Consider the following 27,830-nt stretch of genomic DNA (forward strand, 5'->3'; position numbering starts at 1 on the left):
GAATCTGTACATTTACGGTACATTTCTGGCAGCTGGGACGCCAGAAAAAGACAGTTAAAAACAGATTTATATTGTAAAACAAAATACAATATTCGTCTGTAGAAATATAGAAACGTACATAAAATAAAGTATATTCCTGTAATTTCACAGCAAGAACCAATTTTCTCACTCAAAGTCTCCTTTTTCCTGCTTTTATCTACCGGTTTAAAATATTTAATCTTTCAAGTTAATTGCATTTATACATCAGTTATTACTGTTATTACTGATAATTCTTGTGTTCCCTCATAACAAACTTTTCCAGTTATTTTACAGGACTAATATTAAATGAAGGTTTTATGTCTAATAAAAAAAGGATGTTTCTGTCATTGTGAAATTAGAAAATGGGAAAATATATTATAAAAAAAGTTAATTACCATAAAATAACATTTATGTTTTACAGTATTGCTGATACACTGTGTTATAGTAAAATAATAAACCAGGTGTTTTGAATCCTGAATGATGATTGGCCGATAGTTGTGAAATCTGTAAGTTATTAGGCACATGCCATACAAAGAGCTGTTCTTTGGTACAATGCATCCTGGAGAGACCTTATCAACCATGTGGTTTAAATCCTGAATGCTGATTGGCTGATAGCCTGGGTATGAGACCTTATACCATGGGTATGATATTACATCACTTTTTCCTGCTCTTTTTGCTAACCCGTTCATAAGCGTAATAAGGCATCTCGTGGGTTTGTTATATATTGCCAATATACCACAGCTAAGCGCTGTGTCCAGGTACTCTGCAATGCTTCATGCCTATGCACAGGTCTTAGCTGTGGTATATTGGCCATATACCACACCACATTGTGCCTTATTGCTTACATATACCACATGTATGACATCACTTTTTACTGTCCCAATTGCGCTAGTAACTGGTTCATAATAGCAATATAGCATTTCAGGGGATTGTGGTATATTGCCAGTATACCAAGGCACTGTGATGAGGCACTCCATGATGCATCATACCTAAGAGCAGCTCTTTGCTATGGTATATTGGCCATATACCACACCCCCTTGTGCCTTATTTCCTAATTAACACAAGATTTAGAATGCCCTTCAAGCCAATTAGAACTTACATTCAACTGTGCTATAGTATGAACTGAAACTGATGGCCAATGGCCTTAATGGCACTACCAGTACACAAACAGATGTCATAATGGCATGGATAGAACTGTTTCCCCTCTTTCATCTCTTTGCTGTGTCCTCATTCATTGGAATGTTTATTTGTTTTGTTTTATGTTCTCATTAGTAAATTGGATCCAGACATGGGTTAATGTTGGCCTACCTTGCCTGTACAGCAGGTTGCTGGCAAGCTTATAGGAACAGGTCATGCTTCCTTAAGCCAAATGACACAGCACTCATGAACCAACAGTTTTGTCTACTGTAGGGTAATAGTACAGAAAAAACATTAGCCTAACTGATAGTTGATTAATCTGTAATAATATATGCTTGATTTGTGTCTGGCAATACTACAATAGTTCTGACTCACATAGCGCCAAAAGGTATATGGCAAAATGAAGTTTTTCTGTTCTACGTTAAAAGTCGACATACGAACACACAGGTAATAAACACGTAAACAGAAGCAACACATTTATCTATATCTGATAAAAGTATTTAAGGAAAACTTTGCATGTTTTCCAATACACAGGTTATGACATTACAGCGTACAGCCTTCGCTGACACGGGTCTCAATGAGCAGAGTTCGTAGAAGGCTCGCTCTGGTTGATCTGACTGGAGCTGTCCTTGGTGATGTACAGCTCAATCCAATTAGCTTTCACCTCGGGACTGTGTTGCAGCCAGCGGGTGGAAAGAAAGCTCCCCCCTTTTTAGTCGATCCTGTGTGTCTTGCTATGCAGATAGCCCCATGGTGCGCTCATCCGTTTATTTTAACATGTTCGATATCCGAGGACAACCTCTTTTACCATATCCCGATGGAGTTTGCTATCTACAGTTTTACTACTGGCAGTAGTATTTTCTCACTACGAGGACGATATTTCGCAGTTTATTTCTAAATTTGACTAAGCTTTGTGGTTTACATCTACCAGCCTACAGTGACAGACGGCTTGCGGTAGGCTACTCGGATGGGAGGGTAGACTAATCACGGATAACCTGCCTCTTCAATTCTCTTCGGATGAGAGGAGTTTGGTTTGAAAGGTAGAGTGCAACAAAAAGGTTGGAAACGAATTGTTACTAGCTTATTGTAAGACTGTTCAGATTTTTTTTTAATGTTTACTTGTTGAAATGTTTAAAGGCAAGGTCTTTATGCTCTTTATGTTTCTATTATTTAATAGGTCGTTTAAAATACAAAGATGTAATTAATAGCCTAAATGTGACAGAGATTATATTGAAATACAGTCAAATACGGGATCAGTCATAATCAGTTCACCAGGTCAAGATACTTGAAAAGTTCAGGTAAATGAATGTCGTTTATGAAACAAAATCATGTATTTGTTTTCATTTTTATCTTGAAATCGGTTTTGTATGTATTACATAAGTATCCTTGGAAATATAAAGTACACCAATAATCAGACATTTATAGAACTGTCAAGTTACAGTTGGGTACAATTTACCTTCCAAATGTTCTATAAGTTGGAGGGAAGGAGTGCCCTAGAGTTTCCTATTAAAATACCCAGGAGGCTATTATCAAGTAATGTACAGTAGCCTAGCACAGTGTAATAGGCTACTTGCAGTGGGATTTGTGGTTGTCTTTAGCCGACACAATCACATTACAGCCTAGGCCCATTTCCTTCAATGTTTAAATCACTGAAGCTGTAATAATAACTATACAGCTAATAGTATGAATCTTAACGGCTAAAACAGTTGTGCAGCATATCTAGATCTTTTTTTAACAGATGTCAATCCTGGTCTTAGTTAAACATAGAGTGGATTATTTGGTGTCAGACCTGTAATAACACTAGACCTGTACTAACACTAGACATGTACCAACACTAGACCTGTACCAACACTAGACCTTTACTAACACTAGACCTGTACCAACACTAGACCTGTACTAACACTAGACATGTACCAACACTAGACCTGTACCAACACTAGACCTGTACTAACACTAGACCTGTACCAACACTAGACCTGTACCAACACTAGACCTGTACTAACACTAGACCTGTACTAACACTAGACATGTACCAACACTAGACCTGTACTAACACTAGACCTGTACCAAACACTAGACCTGAACCAACACTAGACCTGTACCAACACTAGACCTGTACTAACACTAGACCTGTACCAACACTAGACCTGTACTAACACTAGACCTGTACTAACACTAGACCTGTACCAACACTAGACCTGTACTAACACTAGACCTGGACTAACACTAGACCTGTACTAACACTAGCTTGAAAAAGTGTCAACGGAGCTGAATTCACAGATTCCCACGCCAAACTAAACCGAGTCAACTAGTCAAGCGCCTAATGAATAGTTAATTAGTTAAGGCCTAACTAACAAACCTGCAGAACCTGTGGGGCCCTACAACCAGGTTTGATGAACACATTTAGATAATGGGTTATTATGTCACGCTTTGATTTTATCATCATCATCTGATGTTGACATTTCAAAATCAGGCAGGCTATTCATAAAGGATAATGCAATTCAGATTCACATCTGTCTTCAACTAATTGTAAAATCAGTGTCTTTGTCTGCCCTGCCCCCCCCCCCCCCCCCCCCCCTTTCATCAGTAGAAGCCATGAGGCAGCCGGTTTGAAGTGTATCTCACATTCAAAGTTGGTGGGCCCTATCCTTATCGAGGGGTCAGTGGATTTGACCTGACCTCCTCCTGACATTGCATAACAGCTGAACTGTGACCACCATGGCGGACAGAGCTAACTTTGGGCTCCCAAAAAGCAACTCACGTCCTGTTGGCTCACTCCCTCCAGAGCCTATTGACATCATCCGAACCAAGGCCAGATCAAGAAGAGTCCGTATCAATGTTGGGGGGCTGGTCCACGAGGTCCTATGGAGGACCCTGGACCGTCTCCCCAGGACCAGGCTGGGTAAACTCAGAGACTGTAATACCCACGAAACCTTACTGGAGATCTGTGACGATTACTGCTTGACTGATAATGAGTACTTCTTCGATAGGCACCCAGGGGCGTTCTCTTCCATTCTGAACTTTTATAGAACAGGAAAGCTTCACATGATGGAGGAGATGTGTGCCCTGTCCTTTGGCCAGGAGCTTGACTACTGGGGTATAGATGAGATCTACCTGGAGTCATGTTGCCAGGCCAGGTACCACCAGAAGAAGGAGCAGATGAATGAGGAGTTGAGGAGGGAGGCTGAGACTCTCAGAGAAAAGGATGGCGAGGAGCCAGAAGAAGGGTGCTGTCCGGACAAGAGACAAAAGCTGTGGGACCTCCTTGAGAAGCCTAGCTCTTCTCTGGCTGCTAAGGTAAGACAGGGGTTGGGTTTAAACCTACTGACTTACACTCTCGATCCATGCCATCGCCTGGTGTCATAGTTAGTGCAGGAATCTCTGTGCTTGCTCCACCGAAACATGATTTATTCTCTTGGATATTCTTAATGGCAAACCTCCTAAGTGGTTGCAGAGAAGTAGGGGAATACTGTAGGGTCTAGACCTCTTAACCCTTCTTCATCCTCAGCTCAGCTGCTGGAAAAACTCTATAATTGACCCCCATCCCACCGATATCAATAAACCAGATACTCTATATGTAGTTTGATCAACGATTTCTCTTTAGATATCTTCTCCTTCCTAACTCAATGAAAACAGTGAAGGACAATATTGTTCCACCAGCCGCTTAATCCCCCTTTAACCTATGAAGTAATCAGATAAGAAAGAACCCGGAAGATTATGGTACATGTGTGCTTAGTGCACACTGCTCTCTGTGTTGTACAGTTAATGATACACATATTTTAGTTTATTGCACCTTAACAAATACATACAACTGTGGCCTTTGGTGATCTAGTGGTATATAGGTGGTTGCTTTTGGCTAACATGTATGGGTTTGGCCCACGGAACTTTTTCAAATACAGAACAAGTACAGCATTGTTTTATTATATATAATATTGTATTTGGTCTATATATATATATTTATATATATATATATATATATATATATATATATATATATATATATATATATATATATATATATAAATATATATATACATATATATTTAATTATAATTATATATGTAATTACAGCTTCAGGAATGAGGTCTTACATAACTCTGAAATGTGATAACATTTGTGAATATTATTTTGCAGACACCAGCTTCAGCATTTATTTTCTTTCAAACACACCATGTGTACTGGGCTTCCCAGAATTCAGGCCAAGGAAAGCAGTCAATTGACCCATTAGCAATGGCTTTAATGTGCATGCTTTTATCTTCTTTTACTAGAGTGGGAAGTGTAATGCATTGTATTCCCACATTGCAGATTTGTACTCTCTATGGGCAGAATCCAAAATGTAATGGTTACAATCGCTGCCAACCTACAGTGGTATAAACAGCAAGACCCATCCTGTAGAAATGGGGAGTGTAGATGGGGTGGGTAAGTAAAGCATTGGTCTGGCTACCTAACGGGGCATTGTGCTCATTTCCAGAACATTTAGTTTCCTAATTTGAGAAGAGCTGCTGAGAGTCTGATAGGTGTTTTAGGATGAACTAGTAGGAGAACTCAAGCCCAGGGTATACCTCAGTCACATGACACATTGAGCCCTCTGTCTCCCTCAGTCTCCCTCAGTCTCCCTCAGTCTCCCTCAGTCTCCCTCAGTCTCCCTCTGTCTCCCTCAGTCTCCCTCAGTCTCCCTCTGTCTCCCTCAGTCTCCCTCAGTCTCCCTCAGTCAAACGTGGTGTGCTTGCATACTTTTAGACTTTTTCTTTGATAAAAAGAGAGGGGAAGAGGGGAAGAGCTGTGAGAGTACACCAGGACAAAGGGAGTTGCACCTTAACAAATACAAAGGGAGTTGTCCTGGTGTAATAGTTGCGACAACAATTACAATATACAAACTTAAGCAAATCAAAAGGACGCTAAGAAATAATGTGTGCAATTTCCCCCTGTCAGAGCACAATTCCCTCAAAACAAACTAAATTTACCCGTCAATGCACAAATGGTGCCCATGCACCCTCTTTCAAGTGGAAGTACAAAGAAACCTTCAGAGAACAGATGGTTGGGGAAGACCCCTGCTGACTCAGAACAGTACTGGTCAGTACCCATTAACCTGACTCACTTCACTGACAAGACACAAAAAAGACATTATCATGACTCATTTTATTGGCAGAACACTGCATGTCTTAACTGGCAACACATTCTGAAGACTGTCCTGTGATCCTGGAACACTGGTTCCACGTGTATTACATGGTGGCTTTCTAGGTTGGAGTCACTTCCTGGTTGCATCCATCAGTGTCATCACAGGCCGCTCCTCCACTAGGCTTGGCTATAATTGTTTCCTTTTGAGACTTCAATATAGGCCAGGGATGGGCCACTGGGGTCCCCCCATGTAAAAAAATAAACATTTGTTTCTATGCACTGTCGAACTCTGAAGGAAATGAAAGCTGCAAGCAGCATTCGCGAGTTTCAGCTGTGTATCTGCTGTGCTACCATCAAGCCAAACTAGGCATTTTCTCATAATTAGAAAATGTTGTACTCCTTTATTCTTTCTAAAACACATTTTTGCTGTAGGTTTTTAATGTATTTGTTAAAATTTACTTACTTCTTTAAATTCTATATTTCCCACCAGACTAGCTAAAACAATATGATAGCTATGAGCCAATGAGCTTGGAGGAAAGATTCTTCCCGTAAAACAGCACCGCTTGTCAAATGGTTTAGGAGATATAAAACATGGCCTTTAAAGTGCCGATGGTCGATGTAAACCTTTTTGTACACATGGTATATTACCAAGTTTTATTGCATTTGACTAACTGGCATTTGTGTTAGAAACTGCCCACATGAAAATGAATCGGTCAGTTGTGGCCAGGTTTTTTGATGTTGTAGTCTGGAAAATATAGCATGAATCTTGTCCATAGATGTTACCCACTGAGCAGCATGCGTTTTGGACATGCTGTCCATGAGGAGTAGGGTTTTACGTGTTTTTAAGAATATTAAAGCATCACGACAGACTATATAGGTCCTAGAGGCAAATTTGTTTCTTGCATACAGACAGACCTATTTATAAATGTAAAAGTCTACATGGTGTGAGGAGAATCAGGCCGAATAAAATTGCAAATGCAATTGCATTCCATCAGTGTGATGGAAATTCCAATGTATCGACACTCGGAGTAAGGGACACAGAGACAAAATTATCTTTGTACATTATAACCGTTTTATTAACTATTATGCACAGAGACTATTATGAGAGACGCGTCAACCGCTTACACACACATAATCGTCTGAGGTGTCTCTAACTCCATACATGAACAATCCATATTTATTACATAGAAAAAGGGGTGTGGTAAGTTGTTGCCCATCGGTCTCAAGTCAATCAAACACATGCCCTTTGTTCTATCACATGTCCTGGGCTTGACACAAGGGACATGGTGTCTTCCCTCATGTGGTTAACTTTCTCAACCCTTAAGGGAAACTTAAAGCATCTAGACAACCTACAGGTCGGCAGATGATTAACCCTACAACCTACTGTGACCAATCAAGAATGACCCCTAAGACATATACCAGATTCCTCTCTCCTACGTTCCTAAAGAACAGAAAGGACTGACACCCTTCTTTGTCTAGGCAGGAGGACATGGCCCAAATACCTAATAATCCTCTGATATTATACAAACATGTGTGTCACAATCAAAGTAAAGATTTACATACCAGCCAATAGAAAGACAGACATTTCTCAAATGCACCTTAGTTCCAAATTTCCATAACATCAGCTACAATGGCTTTCTTTTCCACATTTTATGGTGTTACAACATGAAATCAAACTGGATTTAAACTAGGTGTTTTTGCCACTGATCAACACAAAAATGTCCATAATATCAAGGGTGAAAAATGCAAGCTGCAAATTATTGTAAATGAATTTTAGAAATATGAAACAAAACATTATTGATTGCGTAGGTATTCACCTCCTCAAGTGAATATTTGGTAGAGGCACCATTTAGATTTAGATTTGATCACTGTAAAATGAACAATAACACTAAAATATTTGCGTCTCTGCACTGACGAAATGGGGGCCTTTACTGACTGCACGTTTGGGTTTGAATGTGGGTACACATATGATGAGCTCAGATTTCCACACCCCATCAGAGTTTCCCATTCCTGATAGGTTTACATAGAGATTACTTGAAGCAGAAAGCTACAGTAGGTCAATCTTGTGAATCAAATGAGCAAATGCTGGCCATCATTTAGACTTTGACTGTAATCCTACTTTGAAGCCCCCATTTGCCTTGAGAAAGTGATACAGGAAAAGACACTGGCCGTGTGCTCTGCCAACACCTCCTAGGTGTGATGGACGAGAGGAGATGGGGTGAACGTGTTTGTCACAACAGAGTAGTGTGTTATGGTTGGCCCCCAGTCAATCATATTTTTTGAGTCAGCACAACGACATAGCATCCACTCAAGGTTCACAGCGTTACATCATCCACAACTACTGACAGGAAGGGCAAGAGGCCTTGCATTGAGACATCGCACACCAGCAGGAGGGTCATTCATAATTCTATGAGGTTTCAATAAGTGTTCTTTAAAATATGATTCAGTTTATTACCTACAGTACAGAATCTGATCTATTTCTTTTTTCTCCAACTAGTACAAACTTATTTACAAACTAAAATGTGAAACTCAAGTAAATATCAAGAGGAACTTCCTGCCAAGGTGCAGCAGTGTGCTTACAACCTACTGTGTCCTGCCCATACTGATCACTTACTCCCTAAATCTACACAGTTCTCAAACAGGGGTCTGATTTAACATACTATAAACATGGTCAGAAACTTGTGCAGGTAGGTTTTGCTTGGGCCTGACTGTACCGTACTGTAATGTAGGGAGCCATAGAAGTCTCACTTAATCTCCTTTGGGGGTTTTACCTAGTCTGCTTCTGCAAATAGACTGTTGCGAAGGCTGCACACCGTCTGGCTCATAGCGAGCCTGGTTTGTAATTCGCCAGTCGGCCCGGACAAGGGTCACGTGTGCGGTAGAGCTGTTAATCAATTACTGGAGTTGGGTTTGCTGTCGCTATAAGATTAACAAATGAAGTGTAAGTTGTCTCATTCTCTCTGTGATGGGTTCCTGTTCGGTACTTGGTAGATACCGCTCGAGGACCCCTAACTTAATTTGACCCAGTGACTGTGAGAAAGCTTGTATCCTTATCGCAGTTAATTTGCTCTTGCTGAATGAATAAAAGCTTGAGTAAGATTAATTTGTTTGCTTTGCAAGTTAGACAGATAGCTTATAGCTGAATAATTTTTCTCAATAACATAATTGATGTACCCTTTAAAATGATAATCTTTCCCAAGCCAAGTTTGTCAACTTCCTGTAGGAGTTGATTATGTCATAGGATCACAGCAGGGCGTTGTTGTGCAGGAATGGTGGAGGTTTTTCACTAGCACATGTGCCTCAGTTGTAGCAGTCTGGACAAGCACTGTCACACTTATCTTTGGCTTGGCTAAATTGGAATTGTGTATGTGGTGGAACTGTGACCCAACATGTTTTGTTCCTGTGATTGTTTTGAACAGAAATATGTTTCCTACTGAGTGCTGCCAGCCTAAAATCCCACAGACATTTTCCAATCCACCTTTACCCACTGGATGTAAAGGTCAACATTTTGATACGGGGACCTGATTAACTTGGAGCACTTAAATGCTCTTGATATATTTGGCAGCCGTGGGAGTATTCACACAGGCTTAGTTTTATCATTATTATACAGAGGATGTTATCCTGATATTGATATACAGTATGGGATGAGGGATTTTGAGTCTTGGCAAGGAAATTGCATCTCTTAGCATAATCCATTTTGCCTTTAGTTCTCCCAATGATGGCAGTGTGAGGCTCAGGGAAATGTCACATCTGTGTGGAAAAATAGAAGGACTTGTTTCATCATTCCTCCTTCCTCCCGTCTGTATATGGGGAAGAAAGCCAATACCTCCTCATTGTAAGTCACTATATGTACTGAATATTGTGTTTTTGAGTCATGATATTGAATTCCACCATAGTAGTTAGTTGTTCATTTTAGACATGTCATCTCTCTTCTTTGCAGAAACCACTGGTTCAACCATTTAAATTATTAGTCCCCTTTTCATCCCAGAGACATAACTTTAAGAGATTTTCATTTCATTATAGCAGTGTCCCTCTGGACATTTTGAGAGCCATAATCACCCGTGACCCTCTGGTTTAAGGTCATTAAATAGAAGTCCGATTCCAAACTGTCTTTCTTAGGTTAGTCTTAATGAAAACTTTAGAGGTTGTACAACGTTTTGACTTGCTGGAAAAAGGTGTCCAATTTAATTCGTCAGATCCTCTTTAATAAAACAGAGGAAAGTCAAGATCCAGCATTCAATAAGCTGACTTTAAAATACTTTTGATTCTTATTTATGACTCATTTGATCAATCATACTGTTCGTTGCATGGCTGGAAGGTGCTAAGGGGAACATTATTATTTGGACGGTTTTGGGCTGGTTGTTGGCCTCCTGCACATAAGAGGAACCCGGCTCTACTGAAGACCATTAGCCTGAGTTGGGAAGTGTATTTGTTGAATGGGTAGTAATTGAAGACATATTCATATGTAAATAGGCTCTGCATTAGCAGATGACACAGCTAGTTTTTTTTCATGTGATGTTAGAGTATTCCGTGGCAGGCTGTTCTCCATGCGCTGTAATACAGTGTGGTGAGAATCCGGCCATAATCCCTGTAACAGAATACCTTAGACAATTGCTTTGGCGGGTTTGGTTATAGAGCAGTTTAGTTTAGACGTCGTGTTGATGCAAGGGTTGCCCACTCATCATGTTCTCTAAATCGGTGTCACATGGTCTTGTCCCCTTAATTACCAAGATTGTGGTTGGCTCGTATACCGTGATGACCAATCGGGTGTATTTTACTAATGACTGTAATCATGGCCCTTCTCCCGTATCCCCTGACACAGTAATAGACACCGCCCCACCATCCCTTCATCACCAACTCTCTGATCCCAATCCGTTGGGTTCTGGTCTACATAACGTAGCTAAGTCACACCGTAGCTCAGAGTCAGAGGCAGTAGCTTGAGCCAGCATTCTTAATAAAACCTCTTTTCGGGGGTAATAGCATGGTGTCTCACCATAGCAGTGAACTGTTGAAGCAATGCACATTCTCTAGATATGGCGGAGTCATAATGACACACATCTCAATGTCTGTATGGAGTTTCACGGTCTGTTGTAAATTGTTTAATTGCTAACAGGAAGCGGTCTGATTTTAGATTTACATACTGGTGGTACGTCTTACATCTATTGTGAAACAATGCTCTGGAGAATGTATTCATATTAGCTTTGAACGTTTCATAACAGGGAGTTCATTCTGAAATGGGATATTAACGTTTATTTTTCATTTCCTAAAATGTCTGTTTTGGAGATTTAAGGTTTTCACCTGACAGCGATGATAGACAAACAAATAAGATTTGATATTGGTATATTTATGTTCTTTAGGCTATATTACCATAAACCTTTCTTGTTGCTATTGCTGAACAATGGCCTGTGTAATGAAACGGCTTGCCTTCACAGTGTACCTTACTCAGCAGAAACTTGTTGACAAACGCAGTAGGTTGGCTTTGGTTGCATCTCTATAAAAACACTGGCAGTCCAATATATCCCATGTCACTTTTCCATAAATACCCCCTGATATTGATCAAGACGTTCTTGGATTTCTTTGCTGCGTTGGTTTCCCCTCCGAGGCTGGGCTGCTGCAGTGATCACTTTTGCCATAAATAATCTAACCTTCAATCTGTACATCCTTTTGCATTGAGATGGTACTATACATGTACATGTATTTCCCTTTTTCCTGTGACATTTTCCAATGTGTTTTTGGACTTGGTTTCTTTTTGTCTTGTTGTCTATCGGATAAATAAACTGACCTGTTTGCTGTATGACATGAGATTCCCAAGGGAAAGTAGGTTCTGTTGGTCAGCCCTTTTGCTATTGGTTTGGGTTAAGTACGAAATACAACATTCAACATACTCTCATTTCAATTTATTATTAAAGTACATTTTGCATTTGGCACTCTTGATCACAACTGTGTTTCTGAATTTCAGCTAAAGTGGGTTTTGGGTTAATGTTGAATTTGATTGACTTAGGTATCAGTATTATTGTTATTTGCACACTTCCTTTTACGTGGTATTTCTTCAGTAGTGTTTCACTTTCATGTCGTATTCAAACTCATCTGGCCCGATCATCATTTTGATGAATATGACTTTTTAACTGCATTCTTCCAGACATGTTCATTTCCTTTAGTTGGGTTGTTATCGATCCAAACTCCTGTTCCAGATTATAACTGGAATAAATCCCTGTCTTCTGCCAGATTTAAACTCTTCAGACAATTGTCAGTGGATAAATAGTTGTCCGTTACCTGGCTGCTTGTGTATCTAGTTGTACAGGAACCCAGCAAACCATCGTTACTGAGTGGGTGGAAGACACCGGCCAAGGCTTAATGAGGGAATCCAGATCTTTCAATTAATCTGCTTACCTCTCAGTAGCCAGATGTTCCCAAGGACTGCCCCATGCAGATCCAGGTCAGCTCAGGCATACAGCTTGATGGAGCCAGAGGCTAACCCAGTAGAGGTTGCTCAGACTCAGCCCCCCCCCCCCTCACCTACTGAGTCGGACGCCTCCGCAGCCCATTACCGTAGACGTGATAGATCATCATCCTCTCGCTTTCGTTTTTAAGAATTTCTGTGAAGGGTTTTATGTAGCAGCAAATGGATTAGCTTGTCGGACCTCTCCAGTAGGAATTCAGAAGGAAAGTATAAAACATTTACCTATTTGATTTCATATAGTATTGTACCAAGAGACCAGGTTTTTTAGTAGCTGATGTGTGTTGAATGAAAGGTTTTAATAAGAGTCAATTGCTCCATGTCTCCCTCCAAGAGGTGACTATCATTGTCAGTGACTTAGCACTGCATTGACTGCACCAGATTTTTGTTGGTGGATAAAGACTGATGAACCCACCCAGGCTGGTACAGCAGTAGAGGAGCAACCCATGTGTCCCTCAGAAACAACACCACTGTGACAGTTGCATTTTGACTGATCAACTTCCAGACTCGAAACATTAGTTACCACAGAGTCTCGTCACTGGGCTTCCGGTGATCCTTTGGCGTTCCAGTCCCCATGCGCACGGCCTTACGCCCTGCCCTGGCGTTACCTCAAGACGTGGGCTAGCCACAGTGTGTCTCTGTATCCAGATCACTGAATACGTAATCACGTTTGTGCAGATCTAAAGATAAGACCAAGGGGAAGCTAATCCTGCTCATTCCACCCCCGTACCATCACCACTGTCTGTCTTCCTGGACTCAGTCTAAATACACCACACACACGCGAGGCACCCATGACCTAATCACTCTATTAGACTATATCACTTACCAGTATGGAGCTGGAATATACAAAGCGTTTGCTGAACAAGACAAAATGGTCCCAGAGTCCCTGTGTGGGTCATGCTGTTTCATAGACATGACTAGGTCATGTTTGTGGCCCACCTAGTATAGATTTCACAAGTTATTTAAGCGTAAAATGATACATTGTGACTGTGTACTGCCAGTCAAATAAACCAAATTTTCACATTCTTTTTTTTCATTTACATAGCAGCTTAAGTCACTCAAGGTTATTACACATTTCTCTGTTAAAGGTTCTGCATGTTGATTTATGTTGGGCCAATGTGCAGAAGTGTCCAGATCAACCATTAGAAAATGATTGTGGCCAGGGGTGTAATGGGATCGCAAATTGGCACTGCAATTTGTAATACCTGACCAGTTTCTTAACTGACCAGTTTCTTACCTGACCAGTTTCTTACCTGACCAGTTTCTTACCTGACCAGTTTCTTACCTGACCCGTTTCTTACCTGACCCGTTTCTTAACAGACCAGTTTCTTCTTATGAGGCTCCCACCGTGTCCCATCGGTACCTCGAGGTGCCAATTATTAGCAAAAACCCCAAACCTGGAATTTCTTGAAAATCCCCTTGCCTTTTGACCCAACAGGAACAGCGTCGGTTCATTTCAGAGTTGACCAATCAGACCTCAAGCAGCTCTGCAATCACAGATAATAGGCGTATTGCTGGATGACCATTGACTTGACCTCAGAAGCCATGTCTGTGGCCAGATGGGGTGCTCATCCTGACATGCAAGAGACAATCCCTGTATCACGCGATTTCTACAGCCAAGGCTTCTCAGAGACTTGGTCTTATCTCTCATTACCTCTGCATCACAATGACATACTTCCTCTTTCTTGCTGACAATCAACTCACCACATTTGTTTAACATTTTCTTACATCAGATATCTCTCCTAACTATTTAGAAAATTTGGTATTGAGTAAGGATGTATTTAGGGGGGAAAAGTATCACAACTTAGATGAAAAAAAACAGCACACTTACTAACTGTAGGAAGCTATTGATTGTGATTTATTAACTGTAGGAAGCTATTGATTGTAATATATTGTGTGTGAATTATACATTATTTCTATGAAGTAAATAAGTTAAACAGCTGGAAGTTGCATTTGTTTTTACCAACAAATAAAACAGGCAGACACACTAAATCAGCAATGTAAATAAAAGCATCACCAACACTTCTCTGGCGCTATTGCTAGAATCAATAATGTTTTTCTACCTTCATTTTGAGAACAAACTTCTATTATATACTGTTTTACAAGCCAAACCACTGTACAGTGTATCTTGAATTTAGAGTCCATTTGCCCGACGGTTCAGTGCTCAGGTGTGGCAGAGTGGCTGCTTAGCTAGTCCTTGGCGCCGTCTTGACCAGAAGGCTTTCTCAAAAGTAGCTGGCACCGGATGCAAGCGTTTGTCAGCGGCTCACATGGAACCAACAGCCTGTCACACCTGTCGCCACTCTTCACCCTGAATCAGCTTATGTACTCTCCTTGAAATGTTGTATTCTTCAACATATCTGAGACGGGTTTACTTACTAGATGTGGATATGATAATTCCATGTAAACCCTCCCCCTCCACCAGTGGTCTATAAGTATAGAAGCTTCCGCATGTGCTTGGAGTGTCTTGTCTCATTGAGGAGGACATTTCAGGATAATTGTAATAGGATTTGGTGGCTATCTATAGTAAGGATAGAGAGAGGTTAGAAGTGGTTACTCATTCTTTCCTCAACAGGAAGAATCAACCAATAACCTGATACTTCTTCATCAGTCAACATTGTATTTCTAAACCCTGCCGCAGAGACTCTTGTCAAAAATTGCCAGCCGTACAGTGTATTGAGTATGGCCGATTGGGCACCATCAATGATTACTGCAAACGCATTGTGATCCACAAAAGTGCGTCTCTGTGGCTATGGACTAAGCCCGGGGACTTTTTAAAGTTAGTGTGTATGAGCCTGCAAAACTAATTTGAAATAAGAAGAAAATCCATGAAAGGTTATAAACTCTATAATTGCATTTGTTTCATGGGATGAAGAAAAACTTCCAGAAAGGCAATAGTTCTCTGTAACTGTTTTTTTAAGCGAGCAAAAGTCCCATCAATACCTCTCTAAGCTAGTCATTTGAGCTCCCCCATTTGTCCCCGACAAGACTGCCCTTCACTTTCATTGCACTCATATTTTAAAGGCCTCTATGGTGTTGACATTAAAGCCCAACAGAACACTCAGCCTGCGATGCTAATATTGAGACTTAAACCCATAGTCTCACATCTTTGTTGCACACATACAGTATCGCTAATTAGACAATATGCAAATTGTGCTTGTTCGCATAAGAGATGAGCACTTGGAAAGGATCAGGGGGTCTTCACAGATAGGACACTTTTTCATCTTACCGGGGGGAAAAACTGGTTGAATCAATGTGGTTTCTACACCATTTTGATAACAAAAAAGGATGTGATTATGTTGCAAAAACTAATCAAAGGGAATTTGGCCTATTTCAAATTGTTTTATTAATATTTTTCCTAAATCTACCATTTCCTGTTGATTTCCTGTTGAATTCACATGAGTTGATGAGTACATTTAAACTAAATGTTGAACTGACAGCTGTACCAAGAGGGATGTTATGTCCTGCAGCACTGCAGCAAGATTAGGACATGAAAATCAATAGTGCTAAATATTACAGCATGGCTGGATACTTGGGATGTACACTGTCTCATGTACGCTAATGCATCATGGCAAAGTAATCATCACCTCTTCAACTGTTTCACTAACTCTGTATTTAAACACCTGTGCGTTCTTTAGATTAATTTACTTTTAGTTTTTTTTATTTGCCCATTCGCTGTGTGTGGCTGAATCTCCCACATCATATTGAGGATTCTCAATCCACTGTTATTTGCTTCTTTTTGCTATTCACAATTTACTAATTTTCCATAGAGTAGTTGGGGAAGCAGATCTATTTTGGTGTGTGAGTCCTTTGTGCCCTGGGGTTAATTCTTCTCTACAGCCGTGATTAGGAGAGTCTGGGCACATGTGATGAAAGCGTCACAAAGAGGGAGGGAAGGAAGATGTGAGGGAGGGAGGGAGGGAGGTTGGACTGACCAAGGATAGCTCAGAGGGATGTGATAAGCATTTGTCTATTTCCACAGGGTACTAAACCTGTGCCCTTGTCTTGATGACTAAGTGAACACACAAGCAGACACACACACACACACAAACAGACTGACACACACACATATACACATAAACACATACCTTGCAGATTTGACACATGAGAAGGTTATAGCTGATTTAACCTGAGCAAGATAGCCGTTGACAGCGTTCTTAAAAGCATGACGCACAGTACATGCGATCTGTACACTGTTAACTCATAAGGGTGTTTTGTTTGTTTCTTGTGTATGTCAAGGATCTCAGATTTTAGTGTTTCTTGGGTAATGTGTGGGAGAGTTAAGAAGGTATCTGCATGCAGTAGAGGGTCATGACGCCAGACACTAAGACGTCTTAAAGGAGGTCCAGGTAGAGGAAAATGGACCTAGATATGTGAACTTATAAAGAATAAACTGATAAAGTATTCCTTATTTATTATATTAAGTATCAGCAAACCTTCGTCTTAAGAACCATCCGATGGATTGAGTTTGGTGAAATCCTGACAAAACATGGTTTGTTTCATTGTAATGGTGTTGAATGGGAATCCTTTCTCTGCTTGGTCCTCTGTGACCTACAAATATAGATAACCTGCTTTAGTCCGATCTAAAGGATGAGGCTGCTGTATTGTTAAGGGGGTGCGTGGGGGGACAACCCTTGACTCAGTTTATATAGCCTCTGAAGACTAAATGACAGTTGAGGCCTAGTAGTTGATTTAATTAAAGAAAATCACTAGACCGTAAGCACAGTAAGCAGTGGACTCACTGCCTGATTTTCAGCTGCTTATACAGTACCTGCCCTTATTGATACTCCTGACATAATTAATGTTTTCCAGACACCTCAGTAAGGAAGGCTTAGTACTGCAAAATCTGATTAACAAATATTAGTAACCACTATGCTATTTTAGATTTTGGCTTACAAGATAATGTCATTTAGCAAAACAGAAAACATAACACAATTTGCTATTATATTGTTGGATATTTATTTCTGACATACATTGTCAAGTCAAAAGGTAGGGATGTAGCATTTAGGTATTTAGCGCATTCAAGTAGAAGTAGCTTGTGAAATCATTTTGGCTTTTGGACATTAACAATATAAATATAAAGCAGTTCTATATCTATGAGTGACATGGCAATACTCCCCTTCTCTCCACAGGGTTGAACAAAGCAGAACTGAACCTCCCCCTACATATTTTCTATTTTTGCCAAGACAACATGTTGGACATTTTGTCAGACTTTTTCATTTATCATTTTCATAAGGATTTAGATTCAATTAATGGGGAAGTTTTTTATGTTTTTATTAACAAGGGAGCACATTGAAAAATGGAAGAACTACTAGAAAAATGCTAAAGTTAATAAAATGTAATCCTAACATATATTATTCTGCCATATAATAGTTCCATAATAAACACACCCGGACCCCAAAGCCTAACACTAAACTGAACCCTTACTGTAAAACCAAAAACATAAACACACACAAACATCAGAGTTGTCTCAGCTGTCCCATCACTAATTTCCCATTTTTCTGTTTCTTTTGTCCTTCAGTTCCTGGCCTTCGTCTCTGTTTTCTTCATCGTTCTATCAACAATTTCATTATCACTGAATACCTTGCCAGAGCTACAAGTCATCGATGAGTTTGGACAATTCAATGACAATCCCAACCTAGCGCATGTCGAAGCTGTATGCATCGCCTGGTTCACAATGGAGTACCTCCTCCGCTTTCTCTCGTCTCCAGACAAATGGCAGTTCAGCAAAGGTCCACTGAATGTCATTGACTTACTAGCAATTCTACCCTACTATGTCACTCTTTTCCTGACCGAGTCAAACAAGAGTGTTCTGCAGTTCCAGAATGTCAGACGAGTAGTCCAGATTTTCCGTATCATGAGGATCTTGAGAATTCTAAAACTGGCAAGACATTCCACTGGACTGCAGTCTCTTGGGTTCACCCTTCGGCGCAGTTACAACGAACTGGGGCTGTTGATATTGTTCCTGGCTATGGGCATCATGATCTTCTCCAGTCTGGTATTCTTTGCCGAAAAAGACGAAGATGCCACCAAATTCACTAGTATTCCCGCTTCATTCTGGTGGGCTACCATAACCATGACTACTGTAGGTTATGGGGACATCTATCCACAAACTCTTCTTGGTAAAATAGTCGGCGGGCTCTGCTGTATCGCAGGAGTACTGGTCATTGCACTGCCAATCCCCATCATTGTCAACAACTTCTCAGAGTTCTACCGGGAGCAAAAGAGGCAGGAGAAGGCCATCAAGAGGAGAGAGGCCTTGGAAAGGGCCAAGAGGAATGGTAGTATTGTTTCTATGAATCTGAAGGATGCGTTTGCTCGCAGCATGGAGCTGACGGACGTTATGGTGGAAAAAGGGGAAGACAAACGGTCAATAGACAACCACCTTTCGCCGAGCAGATGGAGCAGCAGACACAGTAACACTGACGTGAGTCCAAAATCCCTGGCGAGGTACAAAGAGGTTGCTCAACTGGGATCTCCTGACAGGGCCAATCCTCAGAGAAGCAGCCCACAGCACCTGAACGCCAAAATATTAGAGGAGATGTATAACAAGATGACGACCACCGCCAACATTGGCTCTGGAGCTCCACAAGCACAAGGACAGAAGATCAGGGAGGAAATGGAAATGAGGGTAGTGTCTTCTGGACTTAAGCCACCCAATATTAAGGAAAGAGCCAGCAGTGACCTCAAGAGCCCATCCAGTGCAGACAGTTTCACCAGCTGCACTACAGAGCTCAGTGTGGCAGAAAGCAGTGCTCTTCTCCCCAACATAGCAGGGCGGAGGGCTCCTCCTCCCCTCAACCTCAGCCAGATCACCTCCATGGAACCAAAAACCCCAGATGATTTACAGTCAGCGAGAATCATTAAGGAGGGTCTCTATGAGTTTGTCTCAAGCAGTTCAGAGGGAGCGTCACAAGGGGAAGATAATCAAAGCTTTGACATGAGCATTGAAAACATCCGCAGTTCACTCAGAGGCAACAACCCCCAGAAGGCAAAATCACTTAAAGTAAATTTCATTGAATCTCAGGGGGAAATCCCATCCACACCTTCCAGTGCTAATTCCCCTCAGTCTTTGTGTGCTATTCTGTCTCCATCAGGAAACCAACCCTCCCCATCTACAGGCCAGGGCCTGGTGACCAGCCCCCATGATCCAGGACAGTCAGGCCAAGGAGAGGATCCATCCCAGGACTTAGAGAGTGAAGGTCAGCCTTCCAGCTTAAGCCAAAAGGGAAATCAAATGGACAGGTCTGCTGTCTTCAGCCCTTTGTCACCTAAATCCCCCAACTGCACCACTAAGGACGTGCTTGTCACCGGCAATGGGGAAGGAGAGGCAAGCAACAGCCAAAAGGAAAACCACATAGTTCTGGACGGAAGTCTATCTCCACCGTGTGAAACAAGCATGTGACTAGTATAGGTATTGGTGGACTGTCAATGAAAGATGAAACAGATTGTCAGTTTGCCTAGGGAGAAGAAGGTAGAAGAAGCACACTATTGAACAATACGTTGTCTGCACGGCTTGACAAGTATCACTTCTGAAAACATCACTGTTTCTGAAGACCTGAGAACTGCTGTTTGCTACAGACATTGAACTTTTAACAGTGGATTTTACTATAAGGCTCCAATGTGAGCAAAACAAACTTAGTGTGAATGAGGACCTTTATGTACAAACTGAACATTTTGGTCCAGGACCTTTTATGTAGAAAAGCTATTAATTGCAACATAATTATTATATGATGATTTTTGTGCAGTGGTGGAATAAGGACTGTGTGGAAAGACTGGCATTTTTTTTTATATAAAGAACAAACATCATTTGTGGAGCATTTTTGGAAAAGTATCAGTGTCATATCATATTCTGTGACTAACATTAATTTGAAAAGTTTCAATTCCATCTCATTTTATTATATCTGTTTAGATTTTGCATTGTTTTCAGTCAAGTTAACCGAGAGTTGTACAGTATGGAATAAGCAAGAGTCTTTTTAGTTCAGGAAAGTGATATATGAAAATAAGCAAAAAGAAAAGAAAAGCTCAGTCAATATAATAATAATCCTTAAACATCGACCTATGTGGATATAGTGCAAAGGGAAAAATACTATTTAATATTAGCCTGTTCATGACTATTTATGATTGTGTTTAAAACATTATTTTTGACTATGTTATATTCTGTTCATGGGACTGAGCTTATGTCCCTCATTTCTAGTTTTAGGTTGTGATCATGCAACTCTGCATCCATGGAGTGGAAAATCGACAAACCGTATCAGCATTGCATGGCACCTCGTGTATTTACACAGTGGCAAAGTGATTAAATAATGGCATTATACTTAAAAATATTACTATATTACTATAAAGCAGCACCTCTGTCACATACAAATCATATCAACTGAATTGTTCTTCAGGCAATTCACTAAAATGGACATTGTATTACTGCTGAGTACCAGATCCATTCTGATAAAAGGAATTCTGTGTTGTATACTTCTCTTGTTATTTATGTTGTTATAATGCTGCCTTTTGCTTACAGAAGTGCAGAACATGTGTTGGCTACAGTATGTGTGTATGTATGTATGTATGTATGCTATTTGGAACCAAAACTGTGTTTGTCATGGTTGATGTATCAAGTTTAATTTGTATTGTATGGGAATGATTGTAGCCACAGACTTATTGTACTGTACGTCTAATACAGTAGCACTAAGCCAGAAAGTGTAACACTGCCCTCTAAAGACAGAGGATGTTTTAAGGCACTTTAATTATTCCAAGTCATGCTTATCTCTATTCCTCTTCATTTTGAAGAAAGTAAATGTGTTATTAAATTCATTGTACATTTTCAAGTATTGCATGGCTGACCTATTCTGTAACGGTAAACACCCAATCTCAACTGTTTCAGCTTAAAAAAAAGAATGATGACTAGTCTGAAATGAATCATGAACGCCAATCTGCTGACAATCTCAATACTACAGTATAGTAAGTATCTACTACTGTGCTTTTATTCTATTTAAAGTAGACTACTTAACCATATCATGTTTTGTTGGTTTGCACGTATGATTGATTCTATTTTTCTAAGATAAAATGGATCAGGACTGTAATTATTCCTGGTAAAATAATGAATTGTGTGCCTTTTCATAAATAGAAATTTATGAGAAGGCGAAAACCTACATAATTTGGTTGGTTCATAGAGATCTATAAATAATTATATTCTAGTAGTAATACATGAGGTGATCATATGCAAAAGGAATTGTACAGAGTTCTCAGGTTTTGTGTAACTTGAAAGCGTTGCCATATCATGGCTTACTTTCACCTTTTAAAGTACCATCAGTCTGTAATGTACAGGACAGTTCAGCAGGCTCCCATTAGTTCATTATATAGATGTCTGGGCAAACGGAGAAATACTGCACTGACACTTCCTGAAATCCCGTAAGATCATCTAGTATCCACCACATCATCTGTAAAATTACAATTTCCATTTGTATTTTTGTTGTAATTATCTTACATTATTTTGTACAGTTAGCTTGGTCATACTCATATCCTCAAATGAATACTGACAACTACAATGTAATGTAGTTTGCTGTAGGGTCAATTCCTCATAAAAAAAAACATTCTGCCTGCTTTTTTGATGTTCCCTCCATCCCCAATTTACTTTCATTCTTTTAAAGGTTTATGACCATAGTCATTAATTGTAAGTTAACATAACTTGATAGTGAATGAATAGTAACTTATTGTTTCCAATAAGTTCATTACCATATGCAAGACAAATAAAATGTGTTCATGTGACCCTGCCTTTGTGATGTGTTGCTTGCAGAGTGGTCATGAACATTCTGTATGTACATATCATGAACATGCTATTTTCTAATGAAGTGAAATGTATGTCATACTCTTCTTGTCCTCTCACCTTATTCTCGCCTTCTTCTAAAACCTATTGGAGGAGAAGGTCAGAAGGACCTCTGGATTTCTGCTCCAATAGGTTTTGAGAAATAGGTGAGTTGACAGGAGAGGCCACAATCCGTTTTTAACTAGGATTCTCCCCGTGTCATTCACGGGGAGTGCCGTAGAGAGGGCTAGAGGACAATACTGGGAGAAAATGCGAAACAGGATTTCCATCTTCATTGGTTGATCCTTCTGGATGACCCATGTTGCTTTCTTCTGCTCAAACAATCTGTGCATCAACCAAAGGTTTTGTGCAATGTCATTGAGTAACAGATTGCAACATCCAGTAGTAGCAAATTCGTTTTTGTACAGGGTCAATAGGTGTCGAACAATATAAAAATGAATCGTTTTGAACCTGTACGTAAGACCTATTTGATCTAAAAGAAGTTTTGTAATGTTTAGTTTGTCACGAGTGAGATGCTTAGATGGTAGAATGGCACTTTTGATGGGAGGGGTTGTGGCATTGATTCCACCGATGGGCCTATAGAAGTATTCAGTCTGAACTGTAAGTCACTCTGCATATGAATGTCTAGTAAATCATTTAAACAACAACCAGGAAAGTCAAAATAAAATAAAATGAAAATGTCATATTGAAGTTGTCCCCATTAAAATTAGAGAGGGCTATGTATATTCACGAGGCTAGCATGTGAGAATACAGGACGTTGATATGAACAGCAAATATATCAAATATTCAAAATAGTATTCCAATAAGTAGCATTATTCACCAATCCAAAGAGAAAAATGGATAGTATGGCATTCACTGGAATTGTAATAAAATGGCCTGGTGAAGTTACAAGAAAAAAAAAAAAAAAAAAAACTGACAATATAACTGCAGTATCTGTGACATCAGAAACTTAGGACGGAAAATCCATATTCAAAACCCTACATCCCGCACAGTAGTGGGCGGCAGCACACCATTTGGCGATTTAGTTCGCCAAACAAACCACAGAAGAAGACTAAGCGGAGAAAACGTTACAGTGGCAACAAATAATATGAGCTATACATGATCCAAGTCAAAGTTACATTTTCTTTGATCCATAATATTGTCATGATCTTGAAGTATTTTGGAAAACATGTTAATTAAGTAACTCATCATGAATATCGTTGTTGAATTCTGCTTGGTGTCTTGCAAAGTTTTTTGGACTTTAGTATTAGCTGGAACCAGATGGCTTATGCGTCCAAAAGAGAAGAATGTTATGGGTCAGATCTGTGTGATTACTGGTGCCGGAAGCGGTCTTGGAAGAGACCTTGCCAAGGAGTTTGCCCGACGAGGTGCTACAGTTGTCCTTTGGGACATCAATCGGGAAACTAACGAAGAAACTGCTGAGATAGTGCGAAAAATATATAGCGAGCTTACCGGTAGGAGAATCCTAAAAGTTGGCAAACTGCTTGTGAAGAGGCAATTGTTGCGACATTAATTCGTTTATATTAAACTAATAATATGTGGTCTACCCATTGTTTAAGAATATTACGTAAAATGAATTGCTACTTTACATTTTTGTTCATTTTGCCCAATATACTTCTATTTATTTCACTAGCCGTTAATCCAATTACACATTGGTTAAAAAAGTGTCCTCTTAGACATAATATGATTCACATTATAACACAAAAACTAGTAACTGGGATCAGCAGATGTTACATTTTGCAATTATGTTACATTCTGAGGAACTTTGTTTTTTGCATTAACGAAAATAAAATAAGAGGTGTGTGACCTTGTCTCAATATCAACATTAGTATTATTTGAAATCTCTTTTTAGGGTTGGAATATTTACATTTATTCATAAATATATAAAAGCCTATTATTAACTGTTTGGTCCAAGCCCTGAATTCAGATTGAGTATTTTTCTATGCAATAACTCTGCAAAGTGCCATGCCTCAGAACGGCTTTTAGCTGTGGTACAGTATATTGACCATATACCACAACACATTGTGCCTAATTTATTTAGCAGAAAATTCAGTTTTTAGTTGCAAAATGTACATAATGGCACCTTGAAATATTGTTTAAACTCTCATGCTGTACAGGTTCGGTCTCTGGTGAGGCGGGAGATTTGCCTACGATTCAGGCCCAGGCTTACACTTACCTGTGTGATGTTAGCAAGCGTGAAGAGGTGTACCTGACTGCAGATAAGGTGCAGTGTGAAGTAGGCAACATTGATATCTTGATCAACAGTGCTGGGGTGGTCTCAGGACATCACCTGCTGGAGTGTCCAGATGAACTCCTAGAACGCACCATGATGGTCAACTGCCATGCTCACTTCTGGGTCAGTTGCGTTGCACTTAAACTGCCCAATTTCTTAAAAAAATCCTAAAGAACTTTCATTTGGAAAACTTTATTATTAAAACTTTACATTATTTTGCCAAATAAGGTATGCTTAAAACATTTTATTTACACCATTGACTGAGCAATTATGGTTAATTGTCTTGCTCAGGGAGAGATGACACCTTGTTCGATCAGGGATTAGAACCATCAGCCTTCTGTATACTGGCCTAACCCTCTTGACCCTAATCTTAATGGATTAGTTTCTGTAAAGATATCAGAACAGCCTGAAAATAATCCTAGAGATTCCTTTGCAAATGTTATAATTAGTAGGATAAATATGTAAACTTCATTAAGAATCTTACACGATGGTAGAATCCTCACATACACACTGCTCCTCCAGTGGTAATCAAGTGTATTTTCAATGGAGATGGTATAGGCCAGCAAAAATCCCTGGTGAAACAACTTGTGTTGCTGCAACCTATCTAGTGTAACATCAGTTCTCATGCTATGTATTTTTTGCATTCTTACCTGAAGAATGTATTATTATTTTTTTAACATGCTTTTACATTTCAGACTACTAAGGCTTTTCTTCCCAAGATGCTCCAGCTGAATCATGGACACATTGTGACAGTAGCCAGCTCCCTTGGTCTGTTGAGAACAGCTGGTGTTGAGGTTAGTGCCATATTTTCCATTGATGAAACTACAGTATACATTTCTGGACACTTGGTCAAGACATTTGCTTTTAATAATTTGTTTTTACCTTTCACTAGGACTACTGTGCCAGCAAGTTTGGTGCTATAGGTTTTCATGAGTCCCTCAGCCACGAGCTGAAAGCAATTGAGAAAGATGGGATAAAGATGACACTCGTCTGCGCATTTCTAGTTGATGGTCACATTTTTAATGGGTGTAAAATCAGGTAGGAAAATGTGTTTATTTTTTTTAGGAAAGTGAATTCCCATAGTATTTCCCATAGTATTTCAGCAGAGAATGCAACATTTTATAAAAACGTTTAGTCCTGGCTAACTGCCTGTTTGAGCAAGCAGTGTGGAAACAAGCAGAAAAGATTTAAAAGAAAATATCGTTGTCTTTTTTCAGCTGGCTTTGTTGGTAGTGTCAGAAGCACATTAGTTTACAATTTCAACTAGATTAGAATTTTTCCCTGCCTTTGGTTAGACAAGCCTTAATTAGTTCAGTAGTCAAACTTTGGTTAATAACACATAACACATTTTTGATTAATTACTAAATAACATGGACTCAATGTGAAGCGTCATCTGATTCTTTAGCTCTCTCCCCACTGCTAAGTTACTAGTGTAGAAACACTTCTATTATAATTTGAACACAATAATAATTTCATATTGGCATAATCAAATATGAAATTGTGAAAAAACAAGACATGGTAATTGATGACTATTTCTGTCTAAGCAGGAAAAAGACTTCCCCATTTTTCCATCAGTTAAAGCCAGAACAGTGTGTACAGCAGGTTGTGAGGGCCATCCTAACAGACCAGTCCATGATCTGTACTCCACGGAGTATGTACATGGCCAGCTTCATGAAGACGTGAGTAGTAAACAACATGGATATCCAAATACCCAGATTTAGTCAGTCATTTGTTGGGAAACTTAATGATATCCTCATTTTAAACTATTTTTTCCCCCACCCTGCAGAGAATTTTTCAATATTTAATTAATATTATGGGGGGGGGGCACAGATTGTTTATTACATTTCTGTATCCTTCTCTTTTGCAGGGTCTTGCCCTTTGAAGCCATTGTTTGCATGTACCAGTTTCTTGGAGCAGATAAATGCATGTACCATTCCAAGGCTCACCAGATCAATGCTAACAACAATGAAACTGAGCTGACTTCAGTCCAGCAGGCTCGCATCCAGCAGGTGTCACTGGAGAAAAAAGGATGTTAACACACGCCCTTTCACGAGATGTTAGACATTTTTGCCGAGTTGTTCCTTTGGAACAAACAGCCTATACTGTATACTCTATTAAGTGTTCGCCTTGTTTCATTCTTGAGACAATTTTTTGAATGTCACAAATGTAATAATCAAGCAAAAATGTTTGCATACTTCCCATCCCGCTCTTTCATTCCATGGTGTTAGGCCTGTGAACATTCCTAATGCAGTGCCTTATTCTGAATGCATTTGTGTCAATAAATATGTGTATTTTGCAATGTATGAATTTGTTTTGTGTGGAATGTTTTAATTTTGAAAAAGTTACTTCAAGGAAAATAATCCTTTCACACAAAAGTACCAAATTGCAATATAGATGCTTTTTAAAGATTTGTTAAGTGGATCCTCAGTTTATGTATGCAATTTATATTTTTTTAGAATGCTGCTTTCGTTGTTTGAAGCTATTTCTCTATCCTCGCGAACCTGAAGATTTCAGTATGATTCAACTCAAGTTTTTTTTGTATAGAGAAATATTAGAATGTTCCACGTTAGGTTCCCAGAATGCTTTGTTGCAAGTTGATTTTGAGATTTGTTTGTTTAATACCTTTGAATTGCCATGCACATGGTTATATTATAAAAAGTAATTCATAATTATTTTTTTCTAACCTCAACTAATCTGTAAACATTGAATTTATTGCACTGCAATGTCTAATTCAGATGATGGAGTTTGGCTAGTTTGTTAGGAAAGCATTTCTCATTGTAGTGATTCTGAATGCAGATTTTGGGTGACAGAAATTACACTTTTTGGATATCCCCCCAACAGGATTACAGTTGGTTATAGATACAGCGGATATAAAATTCTACACACCCCTGTTAAAATGCCAGGTTTTTGGGATGTAAAAGAATGAGACAAAGATAAATCATGTCAGAACCCTTTCCACTCTTAATGTGACCTATAAAGTGAACAATTCAATTGAAAAACAAACCGAAATCTTCAAGGGGGAAAAATAGAAACCTTCCAATAACCTG

General features: G+C 39.6%; 2 protein-coding genes across 6 annotated transcripts; both read left to right on the forward strand.

The window, feature by feature from the left end:
- Window positions 1-1,814: 1,814 nt before the first annotated feature.
- LOC105024227 (potassium voltage-gated channel, Shab-related subfamily, member 2) lies at window positions 1,815-22,492 on the forward strand. 5 transcript variants are annotated; one of them, XM_010894044.3, is made up of 3 exons: window positions 1,815-2,213; window positions 3,743-4,452; window positions 18,252-22,492. In XM_010894044.3, the coding sequence occupies exons 2-3, from the start codon at window positions 3,874-3,876 to the stop codon at window positions 20,133-20,135; spliced, it is 2,463 nt and encodes an 820-aa protein (XP_010892346.1). In that variant the 5' UTR covers window positions 1,815-2,213; window positions 3,743-3,873; the 3' UTR covers window positions 20,136-22,492. The 5 variants fall into 5 exon arrangements, with proteins under 5 accessions (XP_010892346.1, XP_019898055.1, XP_034144584.1 ...); XM_020042496.2 differs by having other exon boundaries at window positions 3,746-4,452; XM_034288693.1 differs by having other exon boundaries at window positions 1,815-2,195.
- A 1,090-nt stretch (window positions 22,493-23,582) lies between these two features.
- rdh10b (retinol dehydrogenase 10b) lies at window positions 23,583-27,086 on the forward strand. Its single transcript, XM_010894047.3, has 6 exons — window positions 23,583-24,004; window positions 24,668-24,906; window positions 25,479-25,577; window positions 25,676-25,821; window positions 26,331-26,462; window positions 26,651-27,086. Exons 1-6 carry the CDS (start codon window positions 23,740-23,742, stop codon window positions 26,817-26,819), a joined length of 1,050 nt encoding a protein of 349 aa, XP_010892349.2. The 5' UTR covers window positions 23,583-23,739; the 3' UTR covers window positions 26,820-27,086.
- The last annotated feature ends 744 nt before the right edge of the window (window positions 27,087-27,830 follow it).

The sequence above is a fragment of the Esox lucius genome, chromosome 3 (assembly GCF_011004845.1).
Source record: "Esox lucius isolate fEsoLuc1 chromosome 3, fEsoLuc1.pri, whole genome shotgun sequence".
In the NCBI taxonomy this organism is placed as follows: Eukaryota; Metazoa; Chordata; class Actinopteri; order Esociformes; family Esocidae; genus Esox; species Esox lucius.